This window comes from Chelonia mydas, chromosome 1 (genome assembly GCF_015237465.2).
Source record: "Chelonia mydas isolate rCheMyd1 chromosome 1, rCheMyd1.pri.v2, whole genome shotgun sequence".
In the NCBI taxonomy this organism is placed as follows: Eukaryota; Metazoa; Chordata; order Testudines; family Cheloniidae; genus Chelonia; species Chelonia mydas.
The window spans coordinates 206,233,594-206,251,452 of NC_057849.1; the positions used below are offsets into that span (position 1 = coordinate 206,233,594).

The 17,859-nt window shown below is 47.5% G+C and overlaps 1 protein-coding gene across 1 annotated transcript in view; it reads right to left on the reverse strand.

Annotated features, from left to right (window-relative positions):
* The window catches only part of LOC102948129 (acrosin binding protein), a 66,032-nt gene that overhangs the window by 44,034 nt on the left and 4,139 nt on the right, over positions 1-17,859 (reverse strand). Inside the window, exon 2 of the mRNA XM_043546607.1 lies at positions 5,546-5,758. Within this exon, the coding sequence (XP_043402542.1) occupies positions 5,546-5,758 (213 nt within the window). The remainder of the gene's footprint in view (positions 1-5,545; positions 5,759-17,859) is intronic.

Below are 17,859 nucleotides of genomic sequence, written 5' to 3' on the forward strand. Positions count from 1 at the left end.
GAGGCCATGCTGGAGCTATGAGTCTCACTCGAGCATGTTCTTGCTTGATTTTCAATAAAATTCTGGGCAGGAATGGAACTGGAGAAAATGAGTATAGGAGCTTGTTTGTCCAGGTCAACAGGAAAGCATTCATGAGAGACCCTGGGCTGTGACCTGCTTGAGAGAAAAACTGATGACACTTCCTTTTGACTTTTGTTGCAAACAGGTCTATTTGGGGAGAGCCCCACCATTGGAAAATGAACCTGAAAACATCTGGGTGGAGGGACCATTTGTGGTGAGAAAGATCTGCTTAAATTGGTCTGCCAGATTATTCGGAACACCAGGAAGGTGAGAGGCTTTGAGTGGATTGAGCTGGCAATGCAAAAAGTCCCACAGTCTCACTGACTCTTGGCAATGCTCCTACTACTGCAGCCCAATATGCCGTTAGTCTTCTTGGCAACAAGGGCACACTGCTGACTCATATCCAGCTTCTCAAGCACCGTAATCCCCAGGTCCTTTTCTGCAGAACTGCCACTTAGCCAGGTGGTCCCCAGCCTGTAGCAGTAGAAGGGATTCTTCCATCCTAAGTGCAGGACTCTGCACTTGTCCTTGTTGAACTTCATCAGATTTCTTTTGGCCCAATCCCCCAATTTGTCTAGATCACTCTGGACCCTAACCCTACCCTCCAGTGTATCTACCTCTCCCCCAAGTTTAGTGTCATCCACAAACTTACTGAGGGTGTTATCCATCCCATCATCTAGATCATTAATGAAGATGTTGAACAAAACCAGGCTGAGGACCGACCCTCGGGGCACTCCACTTGATACTGGCTGCCAACTAGACATTGAGCCGTTGATCACTCCCCGTTGAACCCAACAACCTAGCCAGCTTTCTATCCACCTTATAGTCCATTCAGTCAATTCATACTTTTTTAACTTGCTAGCAAGAATACTGTGAGAGACCGTATCAAAAGCTTTGCTAAAGTCAAAGTATATCACGTCCACCACTTTCCCCATTTACACAGAGCCAGTTAGAGCTCATCATAGAAGGTAATCAGGTTGGTCAGGCATGACTTGCCCTTGGTGAATCCATGTTGACTGTTCCTGATCACCCTCCTCTCCTCCAAGTGCTTCAAAATGGATTACTTGAGGACCTGCTCCATGATTTTTCTGGGGACAGAGGTGAGGCTGACCGGTCTGTAGTTCCCCAGCTTATCTTTTTTCCCTTTTTTAAAGAGTCTTGCACCTGGGCACTATATTTGCCTTTTTCCAATTGTCTGGGACCTCCCCTGATCGCCATGACTTTTCAAAGATAATGGCCAATGGCTCTGCAATCACATCAGCCAAGTCCCTCAGCACCCTCGGAAGCATTGCATCCACCCCCATGCACTTGTGCATGTCCAGCTTTTCTAAATAGTCCTTAACCTGTAGTTAATGAATGATGAATGAATGAATAGTCCTTTCATCATTGTGGGCTGCTCACTTCCTCCCTGTACCGTGCTGCCCACTGCAGCAGTCTGGGAACTGATCTTGTCTGTGAAGACTGAGGCAAAAAAAGGTTTGAGTACTTCAGCTTTTTCCACATCATCTGTCACTATGTTGCCTCCTAAATTCCCTGTAACCTGCACAGCCGCCTATTTAGTGCTGCGTATATGCTCAGGGAACCCACCCGGGGACCTGCCATGGCTGGGATGCCCCTCCCTCAGTTTCCACCGAGCCCAGCTCCCCAACTCCTCTGGTCCCAACTGTGCTGTGGCGCAGTCTGGGGCAGCCCATCCCCAGGTGCCACCAGGGCACCCAGACCAGAGCGGCCCGGCCCCAGGCACGGCCAGGGCGGCCTGGACCCAGCTGCGACTGGGGAGGCCCAGCCTGGACCCAGGCATGGGTGGAGCGACCCTCTCCTGGCCTGGACCTGCTGGGGTCGGGGTGGGTGGGGGGAAGAGGATGCCTGTCCTGCAGCCCCAGCGCCAGCGCTGCCGCAGCAGAGAGAGGCACCTCTCCCCCTCAGCCCAGGTATTATTGCTGTGGAGTCCTCTGAGCACCCTCCTGCACCCCCAATCCTGCACCCCCATCCAGAGCCCTCACCCCCTGCACCCAACCCTCTGCCCCAGCCCTGAGCCCCTCATCCCCAGCCCCACCCCAGAGCCCACACCCCCAGCCAGAGCCCTCACACCCCTGCACTCCTCCCACACTCCGAACCCTTTGGCCCCACCCCCAACACATGCATTTTGTTATGTGCACCAAGATGAAGGTGCTGTGTGACACATCACTTCCATATTGGTGCACATAAAATTCATTCCGCACATGGGTGGGAAAAATTAGAGGGAACACTGGTTGCTTTTTCAGTAAGGGTCCCACACTTTTCCTGACCTTCTTGTTGCAAAGGTATTTGTCATGGTAGGATGGGCCTTCAGGTCTAAAGCAGTGGTCAGTATCGTCTGCAATAACTGGGGAAGAAAGGTCTTGGCTTTCGTAGAGTCCAAGACCGCTTCTATAAACTCTGTCTCTTGTATAAGAGACGGGATTGACTTCTCTGTGTTGATGAACAACCTTAATACATTGAAGGTGAATTGGATAACAGTCATGTTGGACATCACCTCAGCCTTGGACCATCCAAGCAGGGAAACACTTGAATTCCCAATTTTCTGAAGAACGCTGGCACCACTGCCCTCTACTTTGTGAATACACGTGGGGCTGCAGATAGGCTAAATGGTAAGACTGTAAACTGATAGTGGCATTGGTTGACCAAAAATCTGAGGAATTTCTTGTGGCTTTGATGTTTTGCTACATGCAAATATGCATCCTTTAAGTCGAGGGTGGCATACCAGTCTCCAGGATCCAGGGAGGGAATAACAGAAGCCAGAGGGACCATACAAAACTTTATTTTCTTTAGCTATCTGTTGCGATCTTGCAGGCCTAGAATGAGTCTGAGACCCCCTTTTGCTTTTAGAATTAGGAAGTATTGAGAATAAAATTCCTTTCTGCTGTGAAATGGAGGACCTTCCACTATGACTCCCAACTGGAGGAGAGATCGCAGCTCCTGAAGGAGAACATCCTCTTGAGTGTGGCCCCTGAAAAGGGATGAGGAAAGGGGGTGAAAAGGGAGGACAGAAATAAATTGACGGATATCTTCCAATTCCACTATACTTAAGACCCACTGGTCTTCAGGGATGCCGGACGAAGCATTTAAGTAGGGGGATAACCAGTTGGCAAAAAAGGGGTAGAAGAGGCTTGCACTCTGGAAGATGGTAGGCTGTCCTTGACAAACACATCAAAATGTTTGCTTAGAACTGTCATTCTGTCGGTAAGAACTAGGAGCTGCTGCAGAAAACAAAAGGGTTGGTCTTCTATAACCTCCAATCTTTTTTCTCACTAGGTCCTGGTTGTGAGGCATGAAAGAAGGATACTATGGCTGTGGAGGCGAGATCTGCTTTTAATTTGGGGAAGGGGAGTCTATGCAGCTTGTCATCAGTCTGCTTAAAGAAGAGTAATGACCCCTCAAAGGGCTGTAATACTTTGGTCTCATTTTGGTTGTCGGGTTTAGTGAACAGATACTGGGTGGTGCAGGTGGCCTGTGATATACAGAGCTCAGACTAGATGATCTGGTGGGCCCTTTTGGCCTTAAATTCTATTTATCTAAAAGGTCATAGGAACAGTGGGTGCTGGAGGAGCCAGGAATTCACATAGAACTCTGTCTGGATGTGTGAATTGACAAAGGCATGGAAAATGGTCCCACAGTCAGAGAGAGCCTTCCTGTTAAGCTTCCTGTTCCTGGACTGATCTGCAGCCATCTTAGTCAATGCCAGGAGGAGGTCCCAGGACTATGTGGGACCTTAGATCAAGTGGGCAAAAATAAACAGGTGAAAGGAAAATTGCAGCCCCAGCCTCTCAACACAAACGGTTGGTTGGATGTTGGAGGAATCCATGAAATGCAGCAGCAATGTGCCTATGCTCACAACTCCATGGAGGATCTGCCAGCTTACATCACTGGTGGATGGTGGAACCAGGATGGAATATATGCTCTCCCACCAGGGGCCTTCCATCCAAGCATGAGTGTCCCACCACTTGGGTCCCTGCGGGAGGGAGTGCAAAAGAGCAAGGAAATGGATGATATGGAGTGCTCAATATATGAAGATGTCCCCTGGGTATGGCTGTGAGGCGGGCTTAGGTTGATGCGTGGAGAGCAGCTGCGGGGATTTGTCATGGGGCCAAGGCCTGACAGATTCCAGCAGCTAGGAGAGAAGGGTGGGTTGGATAAGTCTTCTCAAGGGACCCATTTGGGGAACATGAGAGAGGTAGGGGACAGGGCAGCTTTCACTGCCTAGAGCATACAACAGGAAGTTTGAGTGAGGTGGGCAGCCCCACGCATGGTGAAAGCATGGTGGGGACCACCCAGTCCTGCCGGCTGTAACTTATGAAAGGGAATATATGACAGGGTTGCCTGCGAAAGCAGAGGATTGGACTCAGTGATCCAGGAGATCCCTTCTAGTCCTGTGTCCTTCTATAGTCCAGAAGCTCTTGATTCTGAGGACCAACTTCTGGTCAACTGAAGAGAACACTACCAGCACATGAAGCCGGAAATTGGGCAGGAGGGGCTCTAGGAGAAAGTCCTCAACTCTCAGTGGCTACAGAGGACCTGGTTGTGGAGACCAGCTGGTAGAAGGCTGGCAACTGTGAGAGGTCTAATGGGAGACCCCTTGGGTTGAAGTCAAAGAACTGCTGGTCCTATCAGAGCCCTCAGAAACAGTGGAGAAAAGCATGCTCCATGCAGGACAGGAAGCATCCTACAGGATCTCTGCAGGACCTGTGTAAAGTACACTCTGGCCTGTCACAGCTGGACTTTGAGGTCTACCCACTTGGGACAGTAGTCACGAAGCAGGAGTTGGAGGAATTGCAAGTGCCAGGTCCTGTAAGCAAGAGTCTGGGACAGAGTCAGAGACTGGAGATCAGAGGTAGTTACCAGGCTGGAATCAGGAGGCATGCATCAGGATCAGAGTCAAGCTGGAGTAGGAGACAGGCGATCAAGCAAAGTCTAGCACTGCAGCAGGCCAAAGTCTGTACAGCTGCCCAGGCAGCTTGTTGGGGCAACCTCTGGGGTTAAATAGGGTGCTTGGCCAATCAGAGGGCTGCAGGGCACCATCACTCTGGGTCTTTTGGGAGATATCTTGCGGTGCCTACTCTCCACAGTGCTCCCTGGCTGTCTTTCTACATGGCCTCCTGGTGGCACTGTAGGAAGATCAACTGTTCTAGGTTCTGCAGACCTGGGTTCTAGTCCCTGGTTCTTTACAGCCTGAAAGAACCAGGTTCTGTAGGCTGGGAATATCAGGCCAGGTCAACAACTGAATCGTCAGTAAGAGCGGCCCAGCAGCCTAAAAAGTTGTGCTAGAACAGGATAGGTTTGTGTTGACTCAAACTGGGCAGAAGTTGTCTCTCTTTCTGGGCCAAACGGGTAGGAACCACACTGCCCAGATCCAGGCTGAGTCAGTAGAGGTAATGCTGAGCTTGTTTCTGCGTGGCACTGACAACACACAAATGTTACAACCCTAATATGCCCACACGCTCTGTACCCTCTGGGATCCAGCCGTGGTTCTCAAACTGGTCCAGCCGGATGACTTTAGGGTCGTGGCACCCTTGAGTACGTCGGATCTGGCAGGCTACACCTGCCTTCCAGGAGGGCATCAGAGCAGAAAAGAAGACCTGGTACTCGCTGTCAGACAGTGGGCTGCCTGGAACCGGGGATGACATGCTGCAGACAGGCTGCACCATGGGGAGCAGAAGTCCTGTGGAGAAAGCAGGACAGGGATGAGTACAGCCATCAGCGACTCAAGGACATAAAGAAACACTTCATAGACCTGTCAGTCCCCATGTTTCCACTTGCTTCCCCAACATCTAGATCAGCCCAACAAGCCCATCCAGCCTGAGGTTCCCCCGTTCCCCATGTTGGCTGGACCACAATGGTGCCTTAGAAATTAAACACAAACACCTCAAGCCAGCCGGTTTCCCCCAGATCTGGGTGAGTCTGGTCTGGAGCTGGTTCCTTTGAGGTAAAAGGCTTCATATCCCATTCCATAACCACCGAGTCCTCCAGAACTGGGGTTGCACTGAAATCATTGCCCTACAGGTGAAAGGCTGTTTTATCCCATTCCTTAATCTCCCTGAGTCAGCCAGTTCTTTTAACCCATTTTGCACCATCTGTGCCCCTGTGCCCTACCCCCCTGCAACCTGCTTAGCAATACAGGCTCTGATCCTGTAGAATTTGCACCCCATTCCCTAACCATGTGTCCCATCCTAGGAGTTTTGAGACTTCATAACAGTAAGAAAACAAAGGGCAAAGTACATGTGCAGCAATGAGGCCATCTTGTGCCCTGTGTTGGCTAGTGCCATTCAAGAGCGAAGATCTTGAAGATCCATTCCCGTGGGGATGAGGGAAGGATACCAGGAGTATATTCCCAGTGGGGAGAGATGGCAGAGGTACTTTCTCTTCAGGGGTACTGAGGGACAACAATAGAATTTCCTGGGCTCAGGGATTTTGTGTGACACCTTATAGGGAAGAGGCAGCCAAGACATCAGAGGGGAGGGGTTCTTGTGAGGTGCAGACACAGGTCACTTACCCACCAGGAGGGCACAAGGCAGAGACTGGAACCTCAGCATTTTCTTCTCTTTAACTCCAGCACCTGCAACTCCCAACCAACTCCTCCCATTTCAAAGGCCAACATGGAGGCTGTCGGAATGAGAATGTGGCGACCTCATAGTCAGAACCCTAGAGGAGCCACAGTGAGGGTGGAGGGCAAAGGGATCAAGAGCAATGTAAGAATGATCAGAAAAGGGGGTCAAGGGGCAGGCAGGGAGGGGCACAGATGAAAAGAGGAAATCCAGAAGGGGAAAGGATTTGGGGAACATGGAAGATGAGAGGAAAAAGGAGAGGATTTGTGATGGGCAGCAAGGTTGGAACTACTATGGGGGAAGAGAAGCTTGGGGAAGTCATGGGAAGAGTGGGAAATGGAAGGGAAACAAACTAGGGATATGGGGAAAGAGAGGGATACAGGCAGGTGAGATGAGGAATCCAGGATAGGATGAAGGCATGGGGGATGAGAAGGATGGAGGCAGGGAGAGCTGGGGAGAACAGCAAGGAAAGGGCATGTGAACAGAGGTGGTTGGCTAGAGAGTAAATCAGGAGGCAGCAGACAGGCAGACACACTCTAGAGCTACCCCTTCCTCCCACACACACATCCTAGTGATCAGCCTATGATAAACTACAAATGTTTGTAGCCAGGAACAATATTTGTTGAGTGTCCTGACTAGCAGCCCACACAAAAGTGTTAATTACCCCAGGTTAACTGATAATCAATTAACTCCAGGTAAAAAACCCTAGAAAAAAAAGCCCTGCAGGTACCTCCTTAGGTATCTAAGTTTCCACAGATAAAGTTCCCTAGATGCCTAAATGTCTCCTGGCAGGCATATGCGATCCCACCTATGTCCGCACACCACTGAGCAGAGTCGGTGCCTAACTCACACCTAAGCCCCAGTGAGATCCTTGAACTGGGTTGTCTCTGGCCTAGCTCACCTGTGGGGGCCCAATCCAGTAGGCATGCTCAGAGGCCACCTCGTGCATCAGGCCCATACAACACAGAGAGAAGGTAGTGTTGCCCTTTCCCCACCCCCTTTTATACTCACCAGTCCAGTGTTTAGAACACTCACACTGGATGTGGAGCCCTGGGTTCAAATCCCCACTCTGCCTGATTCAGAGCCTGGGTCTCTCAGGTGAGTGGGCTAATCACTAATCTAGAGTCATTTGCACTCTCTCTCTCGCCCACTGAATATTTAAGCATATCATACAAAGTGGAACAGCTTCAATAATATAGACTGAAAGAGTCCCTTTTGTAAAGCTAGCCCTGAGAAAAAGATTATAGGGGGAATTAGTAGTGGCCCCCATATTAAAGCTAAAACTTTCTATTATAGAAGTCACTTTCAACTTGTTTAGAAGTTCTCACACCCCCACTGTTTGCAGAATGTCTTTAACAAAGCCTTGAAGCCAAAGAAGGATCTGTTCTTTGTCCCATGACATTCTGTTCAGGTCTTGAGATATAAACATTTGAAAATCACCAGTTCCCTGCTGTCACTTCTCAGTGTGCTAAAATAACTGAATATGAACATTCTCAGAGGCTGGTCCTACACCACTGCACAGACTGCACTGGGAATTCCAAGAACAGACAGTCTCTCGAGGAAGAAGGAAGAAAAAGCTGGATGAGTTTCCCCCAACTAGCACCCCAGACCTAGTGCATAGTCCCAGTGGCTGTTCCTTCCTACATGGGGAAGTCGCACCCCTCAACTCTTGCAGGGCAGGGAAGAAAGAGAGCACCGTGCCAGTCTCCACCTGACAATCCTGATGAACCTGGGATATGTTCCTAGCACTGTGGCCAGGGGAACTTGGGAGATGTGGGTCCTGAAATAGCTCTTGCATTAATTTTCTAATAGCAGACCAGTAGTTATTTAATATTTTATAGCCAAAAAAGATAATGTTTGTATTGTCAAAATATGTATGCTTACTGATTTGTCTGAAGTTAAATAAAGACAGGTATGCGCTTAGAATTTTTGTGATTCCACCCAATAAATGTATTTTATCACTTGAGTTGCAAAAATATTTACTCTCTAAAGAACCAGACTTGAGGAAAGATAGGCCCAATTAGATTAACTGCTTTTTAAAAGTTGACAGAACTGTTACAAAATCAATATGAATACCTACTGGAATGCATAACCTATGTGACAAAGCTCTGTCCTTGCCTCCATGGGTCCCACGTTTCCTGGCGGATTTCGCTAGCCTCAGAGGCTCACTGTGACCCTCCACGTTACCCTTCTCTCTCTAGAGACAAGGGTCACAGTCTACTGAGCCATTTTCATCATAAGCCAGTGAGGGAGGTGAGGAGAAGTTATCCTTCCTTGCACAGTGTCTGTTGTCTCCCAGTCTCAGTGATTAATCAGGGGGCAAAGGTGGGGGGAGCCCAGGCCCACCCTCTACTCTGGGCTCCAGCCCAGGAACCCTAATAGTATCAGCTATGGTAGCTGACCTTTTAGAAACATGACACGTACAATTCCCTGGGCTACTTCCCCCACAGCAGCCCCCATTTCCTCAAGCTCCACTTCACCCTTACCTCAGGGCCTCCTTCCTTGTGCCTGATATGGTGTGTACTACTCAGTCTCTCCAACAGCACAACTTCCTCCCACAGCTCCTGACATGCACACCCACCTGACTAACTGGGAGGCTTTTAACTAGTTTCAGCTAGCCCCTGATTGGCTTCAGGTGTCCCAATCAACCTAGCCTTCTCCCTGCCTTCTGGAAAGTTCTTAATTGGCCACAGGTGTCTTAACTGACCTGGAGCAGCTGCCATTTAACTTATCCTGGTACCAGGGATTTGTTTAGCCTGGAGCTAATATATCTATCTCCCACTACTTTTCTATAGCCAGCTGGCCTTGCCCCGTCACACCTATTATATCTCAGCACTGCTCTCTTTCCTTCCCTTTTGTATTTGGTCCCTCTCTTTTAATACTTATGTAAGGTTATTAACAATTCTGTTAATCTCTAAATAAAAAAATATAATATTTGCTTAATAACAAATATGTGATAAATATGTGTGTGTATAAAACTGATATCACTGATGATTTATTTGTATTTCCGTAACACCTAGGAGCCTTAATCATGGCCTAGGACCCCACTATGCTAAGCTCTGTACTAATACCAAAAAAAACCAAACAAAAAACAGTCCTCACCCCAAAGCCCTTACAATCTAAGTTTAAGACAAGAGACAGCAGATGGATACAGACAGGCAGATGGGGAAGTGCAAGGAAACGATGAGACAGTATTGGTCAGCAAGATAGGCAGTGGTCTTAGCACACCAGCAGCCTAATTGTCAAGTTTTTTGTAGGCATCATGACAAAGGAGAGATTTAAAGGAGGATAATGAGATAGTTTTGGGGATGTTCAGGGGAAGCAGACGAGGGACAGTCTGGAAGAAAGCACAAAGGTGCTTGTTTGAAAAATGTAACAAGTGGGCAATGGAGGCTGGCATCATTGGCTAACCAGAGTCAGGAGTTGACCTTTCAATATTGAATGAGAGACAGTAGGTAGGACAGGGATAAGTCATTAGGGGCCTGGAAATTGAAAGCTTATGTTTGATGCGCGAGAGAAGGTGGAGCCAGTGGAGGGATGAAAAGAGAGGGGTGACACAGTCAATGTGACAAGGTAGGAAATGATCTTTGCTGCAGCATTTTGAATGGATATGAGCAGGGCAAGACTGCATTTGTCAAAGCCAGAGAAAAGGATGGTGCAATAATTCAGGCGCAATATGAGGAGTGCTTGGATGAGAGTTTTAGCTATGTGGATGGATAGGAAAGGCCGTATCTTACAGATGTTGTGTGGAAAGAATTGATAAGATTTAGATATAACTTGGATGTGAGGACCTAGAGGGTGGCACGAGGCAAAGATGACACCAGGTTACAGTGCTGGAGAAAGAAGGTAGCAGGGAGGGCTTAGGGGAATGATTAAGAGCTCAGTTTTAACCATAGAATCAAAGAACCATAGAAATTAAGACCTCAAGAAGTCATCTGGTCCATCATCTCATGCTGGGATAGGACCAAGTATACCTAGACTCTTCCTGTCAGATGTTTATGTGACCTGTTCTTAAAAACCTCCAGTGACAGGAATTCCACAATCTATTCCAGTGCTCAACTACCCTTAGAAAGAAAAGGAGTACTTGTGGCACTTTAGAGACTAACATATTTATTTGAGCATAAGCTTTCATGAGCTACAGCTCACTTCATCGGCTGTAGCTCACGAAAGCTTATGCTCAAATAAATTTGTTAGTCTGTAAGGTGCCACAAGTACTCCTTTTCTTTTTGCAGATACAGACTAACACGGCTGCTACTCTGAAACCTACCCTTAGAAAGCTTTTCTTAATATCTATCCTAAATCTCCCTTGCAGCAGACTAAACCAATTATGGTGGACATGGAGAACAACTGATCATTGTCTTCTTTATAACAGTCTTCAAATATGTGAAAGGTTGTTATGTTCCACCTCAGTCTCCTTTGCTCAAGGCTACATATGCCCAGTTGTTTCAACCTTTCCTCATAGATCATATTTTGTTGCTCTCCTCTGGACAGTCCAGTTTGTCCACATCTTTCTTAAAGTGTGGCACCCAAAATAGTAAGCAATACTTTAGTGGAGGCCTCACCGCTGCCATGGAGAGCAGGACAATTACCTCCCATCTCTTACACACAACACTCCTATTAATACAGCCCTAAATGATATTTGCTTTATTTTTATTTTTATTTTTTTTTTGGAAACAGCATCATATTGTTAATTCATACTCAATCTGTGATCCACTAAAACCACCAGATCCTGTTTCAGCAGTTCTTCTGTCTTGCTAGTTACTCCCCTTTTTGAATCTGAGTTTCAGCTGATGGCTAGACAGCCACAAGGAAAGAGAGAGACAGGCTGAGATTTTTTTGGACAGAACACAGAAGGAGACAGGTCTGGAGCAGAGAGGTAAATTTAAGAGTTGTCAACATAGAGATGGTAGTTGAACTTGTGTTTGTGGATCAGATTAGCCAAAGATAAGGTCCAGAGGGAGAAGAGAAGGGGACCAAAGGCAGAGCTCTATGGGGTGGATGAGGAGGATGCTGAAGGAGCAATTAGAGAGATAGAAGGACAACTAGGAGAGAACAGTTACAAAGGCCAAGGGTGGACAAAATTTCAAGAAGAGCATAGTGAATGATGTCAAAGGTGACTGACCAGCCAAGGACAATGATGATGGAGTATACTGGTTCTCAGCTTTGGCAAGAGAGAGGTCATTCGAGATGTTGATGAGAGCAGTTTCAGTGGAATACAAAGGGGGAAGGCAGACTGAAGAGGGTCTAGGGTGTAGCTGACAGAAAGGAACTCCAGAAAGCAATTGTAGATAGTGCATTCAATGAGCATAGAGATGGGGCAGTAGTTGGAAAGGCAAGTGGGGTCAAGGGTAGCTATAAAATGGGAGAGACTAAAGCATGTTTGTATTGTGAGGCAAAAGAGCCAGAGGAGAGTAGGGGAAAGGAAGGGAGGATATGAGAAAGGGCATGAGGTAGATCAAGAGATGGGATGGGATTGGGTTTCTAGGGCAAGCGGAGGGGTTAGAGGAGGAGAGCAAAAGAGAAACTTCTGCATCTGTGATGGGGAGGAGGAGAAAGTTGTAAGAAGGGAAGGGGGAAAGGAAGGTGAGCGAAGGGGGAGGGAAGGTCACCAAGGATCGTCGAATCATGGAAGTCAATGAATGGCTATGCAGGTGGTGTCGGAGAGAAGGCTTTGGATTCTTCGACAATGGGATGGTGTTCCAAGAAGGAGGAGTGCTAGGCAGAGACGGGCTCCACCTAACGAAGAGAGGGAAAAGCATCTTCGCGAGCAGGCTGACTAACCTAGTGAGGAGGGCTTTAAACTAGGTTCACCAGGGGAAGGAGACCAAAGCCCTGAGGTAAGTGGGGAAGCGGGATACCGGGAGGAAGCACAAGCAGGAGCGTGTGAGAGGGGAGTGCTCCTGCCTCATACTGAGAACGAGGGGCGATCAGCGGGTTATCTCAAGTGCCTATATACAAATGCACAAAGCCTGGGAAACAAGCAGGGAGAACTGGAGGTCCTGGCAAAGTCAGGGAATTCAGATGTGATTGGAATAACAGAGACTTGGTGGGGTAACTCGCATGACTGGAGTACTGTCATGGATGGATATAAACTGTTCAGGAAGGACAGGGAGGCCAGAAAAGGTGGGGGAGTTGCACTGTATGTAAGGGAGCAGTATGACTGCTCAGAGCTCAAGTATGAAACTGCAGAAAAACCTGAGAGTCTCTGGATTAAGTTTAGAAGCGTGAGCAACAAGGGTGATGTCATGGTGGGAGTCTGCTATAGACCACTGGACCAGGGGGATGAGGTGGACGAGGCTTTCTTCCGGCAAGTCGCAGAAGCTACTAGATCGCACGCCCTGGTTCTCATGGGCGACTTCAATCATCCTGATATCTGCTGGGAGAGCAATACAGTGGTGCACAGACAATCCAGGAAGTTTTTGGAAACTGTAGGGGACAATTTCCTGGTGCAAGTGCTGGAGGAACCAACTAGGGGTAGAGCTCTTCTTGACCTGCTGCTCACAAACCGGGAAGAATTAGTAGGGGAAGCAAAAGTGGATGGGAACCTGGGAGGCAGTGACCATGAGATGGTCGAGTTCAGGATCCTGACACAAGGAAGAAAGGAAAGCAGCAGAATACGGACCCTGGACTTCAGAAAAGCAGACTTTGACTCCCTCAGGGAACTGATGGGCAAGATCCCCTGGGAGAATAACACGAGGCGGAAAGGAGTCCAGGAGAGCTGGCTGTATTTTAAAGAATCCTTATTGAGGTTACAGGGACAAACCATCCCGATGTGTAGAAAGAATAGTAAATATGGCAGGCGACCAGCCTGGCTTAACAGTGAAATCCTTGCTGATCTTAAACACAAAAAAGAGGCTTACAAGAAGTGGAAGATTGGACAAATGACCAGCGATGAGTATATAAATATTGCTCAGGCATGTAGGAATGAAATCAGGAAGGCTAAATCACACCTGGAGTTGCAGTTAGCGAGGGATGTTAAGAGTAACAAGAAGGGTTTCTTCAGGTATGTTGGCAATAAGAAGAAAGCCAAGGAAAGTGTGGGCCCCTTACTGAATGAGGGAGGCAACCTAGTGACAGAGGATGTGGAAAAAGCTAATGTACTCAATGCTTTTTTTGCCTCTGTCTTCACAAACAAGGTCAGCTCCCAGACTACTGCACTGGGCAGCACAGCATGGGGAGGAGGTGGCCAGCCCTCTGTGAAGGAAGAAGTGGTTCGGGACTATTTAGAAAAACTGGACGTGCACAAGTCCATGGGGCCAGATGTGTTGCATCCGAGAGTGCTAAAGGAATTGGCGGATGTGATTGCAGAGCCATTGGCCATTATCTTTGAAAACTCATGGCGATCGGGGGAAGTCCCGGATGACTGGAAAAAGGCTAATGTAGTGCCAATCTTTAAAAAAGGGAAGAAGGAGGATCCTGGGAACTACAGGCTGGTCAGCCTCACCCCAGTCCCCAGAAAAATCATGGAGCATGTCCTCAAGGAATCAATTCTGAAGCACTTAGACAAGAGGAAAGTGATCAGGAACAGTCAGCATGGATTCACCAAGGGAAAGTCATGCCTGACTAATCTAATTGCCTTCTATGATGAGATAACTGGTTCTGTGGATGAAGGGAAAGCAGTGGACGTATTATTCCTCGACTTTAGCAAAGCTTTTGACACGGTCTCCCACAGTATTCTTGTCAGCAAGTTAAAGAAGTATGGGCTGGATGGATGCACTACAAGGTGGGTAGAAAGTTGGCTAGATTGTCGGGCTCAACGGGTAGTGATCAATGGCTCCATGTCTAGTTGGCAGCCGGTATCTAGCGGAGTGCCCCAAGGGTCGGTCCTGGGGCCGGTTTTGTTCAATATCTTCATTAATGATCTGGAGGATGGTGTGGATTGCACCCTCAGCAAGTTTGCGGATGACACTAAACTGGGAGGAGTGGTAGATATGCTGGAGGGTAGGGATAGGATACAGAGGGACCTAGACAAATTGGAGGATTGGGCCAAAAGAAATCTGATGAGGTCCAACAAGGAAAAGTGCAGAGTCCTGCACTTAGGATGGAAGAATCCAATGCACTGCTACAGACTAGGGACCGAATGGCTAGGCAGCAGTTCTGCAGAGAAGGACCTAGGGGTGACAGTGGACAAGAAGCTGGATAAGAGTCAACAGTGTGCCCTTGTTGCCAAGAAGGCCAATGGCATTTTAGGGTGTATAAGTAGGGGCATTGTCAGCAGATCGAGGGACGTGATCGTTCCCCTCTATTCGACATTGGTGAGGCCTCATCTGGAGTACTGTGTCCAGTTTTGGGCCCCACACTACAAGAAGGATGTGGAGAAATTGGAGAGAGTCCAGCGAAGGGCAACAAAAATGATTAGGGGTCTGGAACACATGACTTATGAGGAGAGGCTGAGGGAACTGGGATTGTTTAGTCTATGGAAGAGAAGAATGAGGGGGGATTTGATAGCTGCTTTTAACTACCTGAAAGGTGGATCCAAAGAGGATGGATCTAGACTATTCTCAGTGATAGCAGATGACAGGACAAGGAGTAATGGTCTCAAGTTGCAGTGGGGGAGGTTTAGGTTGGATATTAGGAAAAACTTTTTCACTAGGAGAGTGGTGAAACACTGGAATGCGTTACCTAGGGAGGTGGTGGAATCCCCTTCCTTAGAAGTTTTTAAGGTCAGGCTTGACAAAGCCCTGGCTGGGATGATTTAGTTGGGATTGGTCCTGCTCTGGGCAGGGGGTTGGACTAGATGGCCTCCAGAGGTCCCTTCCAACTCTGTTATTCTATGATTCTATGAAGTATTTTGTCAGTTTTCTCTTGAAAGAAATCAGCACAGTCCTGTGCAGAGACAAGTGAAGGCAGGAGGAGGAGAGGTTCTGGGGATAGAGTCAAAGGTGGTGAAAAGGTGGCTGGATTGCAGGTATGAGATTCAATTAAACTGGAGAAGTAGAGATGCTTCGAGGTAGCAGAATTGAAGAAGAGGATGATTTGCACTGGAGGAAATCAGCCAGGCCAAGGATTTCTGCCTTAAACACTCCACTGCACAAGAGCAGGCGCAGAGGAAGCGAATTTAGGGGGTAAGCCAGGGCTGGGCATTGCTAGGGTGGACCCGCTAATGGGAGAGAGGGACAAAAAGAGTCAAGGGTGAAGGAGAGTGAAGCACGGAGAGAATACACAACCACATAAATGGGAGAAACAGAAGAGAAGGTGGGTAGGTGAGGACTGAAAGCCACCAACGCTGGAGTACTGGAAATCAAGGAAAGGCTGAATGACAGGCTGTGAATAGGGGCTAAATGGGTGATGCTGCAAGAAACCAGGTGATGGCTAGAGAAGGGGAATTATTATAAGGTATCATTATTCATGGGAAAACATACTGGAATGTTCTAGCTAACATTTAGATCCATAAATGTCCCTTTTTCCATAATAGGTGTCACTGCGGGTATTTTAAAACCTCTCTCTCTCTCTCTCTCTCCATTTTAGCTGAATTTCCTTATTTCCAGGAATGGCACTACCTATCAGTCACTGGTTCAGGAGTTCTGGGCCTGACACCCAATCCTATTGTTTCCCTCCCTAGGTAAGGTGGTGTCACAGATCCACAGGATCTGAGATGTGCTCCAGGTTGGAAGCTGTCCTTTGGAGGCACCCCTTCAGTGTGCCAGAATCCCAACAGTTTCCACTATCCCATAAGGATAAGCCATGCAACCATAATATCTCCAATATTGAGCCTTTGAGCTTCTGCACTTCTGTTTCACACTGTGACCTCTGCTCAGGAAGTCCACCTGAGATAGATTCCTGGTCGAAGACTTTGCACTCTTCAGGGACCAATGCACCTCAGCAAGTATTTGCAGTGACACCAGACAGTCTTTTCAAAACAGAGTAGGATTTATTAGTCAGCTAGAATGCAGCATTGGGAAGTCCTTAGGTCAGCATAGCGAATCAAAGGTTAAGACAGTCTATCCTGATCAGCATTCCAGCCAGCCAAGCTCCCATGGAGTCCATTTGCGGCTGTCTCCCTCTCTAAGACCCAGGTGAGAGCTTCTCAGTCTCTGCAAAGGCCAACTCTTACCCACCTACTGCTGACCCATGCTGACTTCACATGATTCCCGTTCTTAGGTGTTAATTGATCTGTCCTTGGGGCTCCCATCGTCTTTCCAGATTCTTCATTGATATGGGTTGGCTTCAGCTAGTCCTTTAATGACACATTCATTCCTGACAGTTCCAGACAGTTAAATGACTCATATTGCTCCTGATCTGTCCCAAGAGCAGTTTTAACCCTTTTGCAATCACTGGGTAGCAATGCAAAGTGCAAAGGGGTAACTGAGGCACACATGGGAATCATAAAAATGTTGCTCAATCTCATTTTGACCGAAGCTAGACGCAGTATACTACTGCCAGCTAATGACGTTAGTTTATAACTCAAGCTCTGCTCCATTACTAAAGGTTTAGGATTCAAGTTCTAATGATGATGCCAAAGTTGTTACAGTTGCACATGATGTAATTCTTTTTACCTTTTCCATCAAATAAAAACCCTTCAAAAACAGAACAAACAACCTCCTTCTACATACCACGAGGAAATTACAGGGTTTTGGTTTTTTAAGCTTTCTTTTGTTTAAATTACATGAAAAATGTGACTTAGATGGCAAAGTCAAGCACTGGAAAGTTAGAAAATTCCAGAATTTAGGTGCCTATTAAAAATTAATTCTGCCCTCTATTCATGTATTCATGTATGCAGTAGGTACAGCACATGATTTAGTTACTTGATTATTTCCACAGGACCCTTGCCACATTCAGTTTACAGAAGGGATGGAGCTCAGGGAATTATTCAGGGTTGTGTTGCAAAGGAGGTGGTTGTCTATAAAACGTATGCCTAATTTTCACAGAAGTTGGAAGACATGGAATGAATGAAGCATGGGATTGCAAGAAGAAAAAGGATGTTCTCATGGTTAAGGCAAGTGGATGCCATACAGCAGAACTCAGTTCTCTGCTTCAGAGTCCCTGTGTGATGCTGAGTAGGTTGCTTAAATCAAAACTTTTGGAGGAGACCACTAACTGTGCATTCCTTAGTTTCTATGTGCCCAAACTGAGATACCTGGGACCTGATTTTTAGAAGTGCTGAGCTTACACAACTACAACTGACAACAATGGGTACCTGCTCAATACTTCCAGCAATAAGGCAGTGTGATCCAGAGGAATGAGCACAGCTATGGGAGAGGCAGGAGTTCCTATCTTG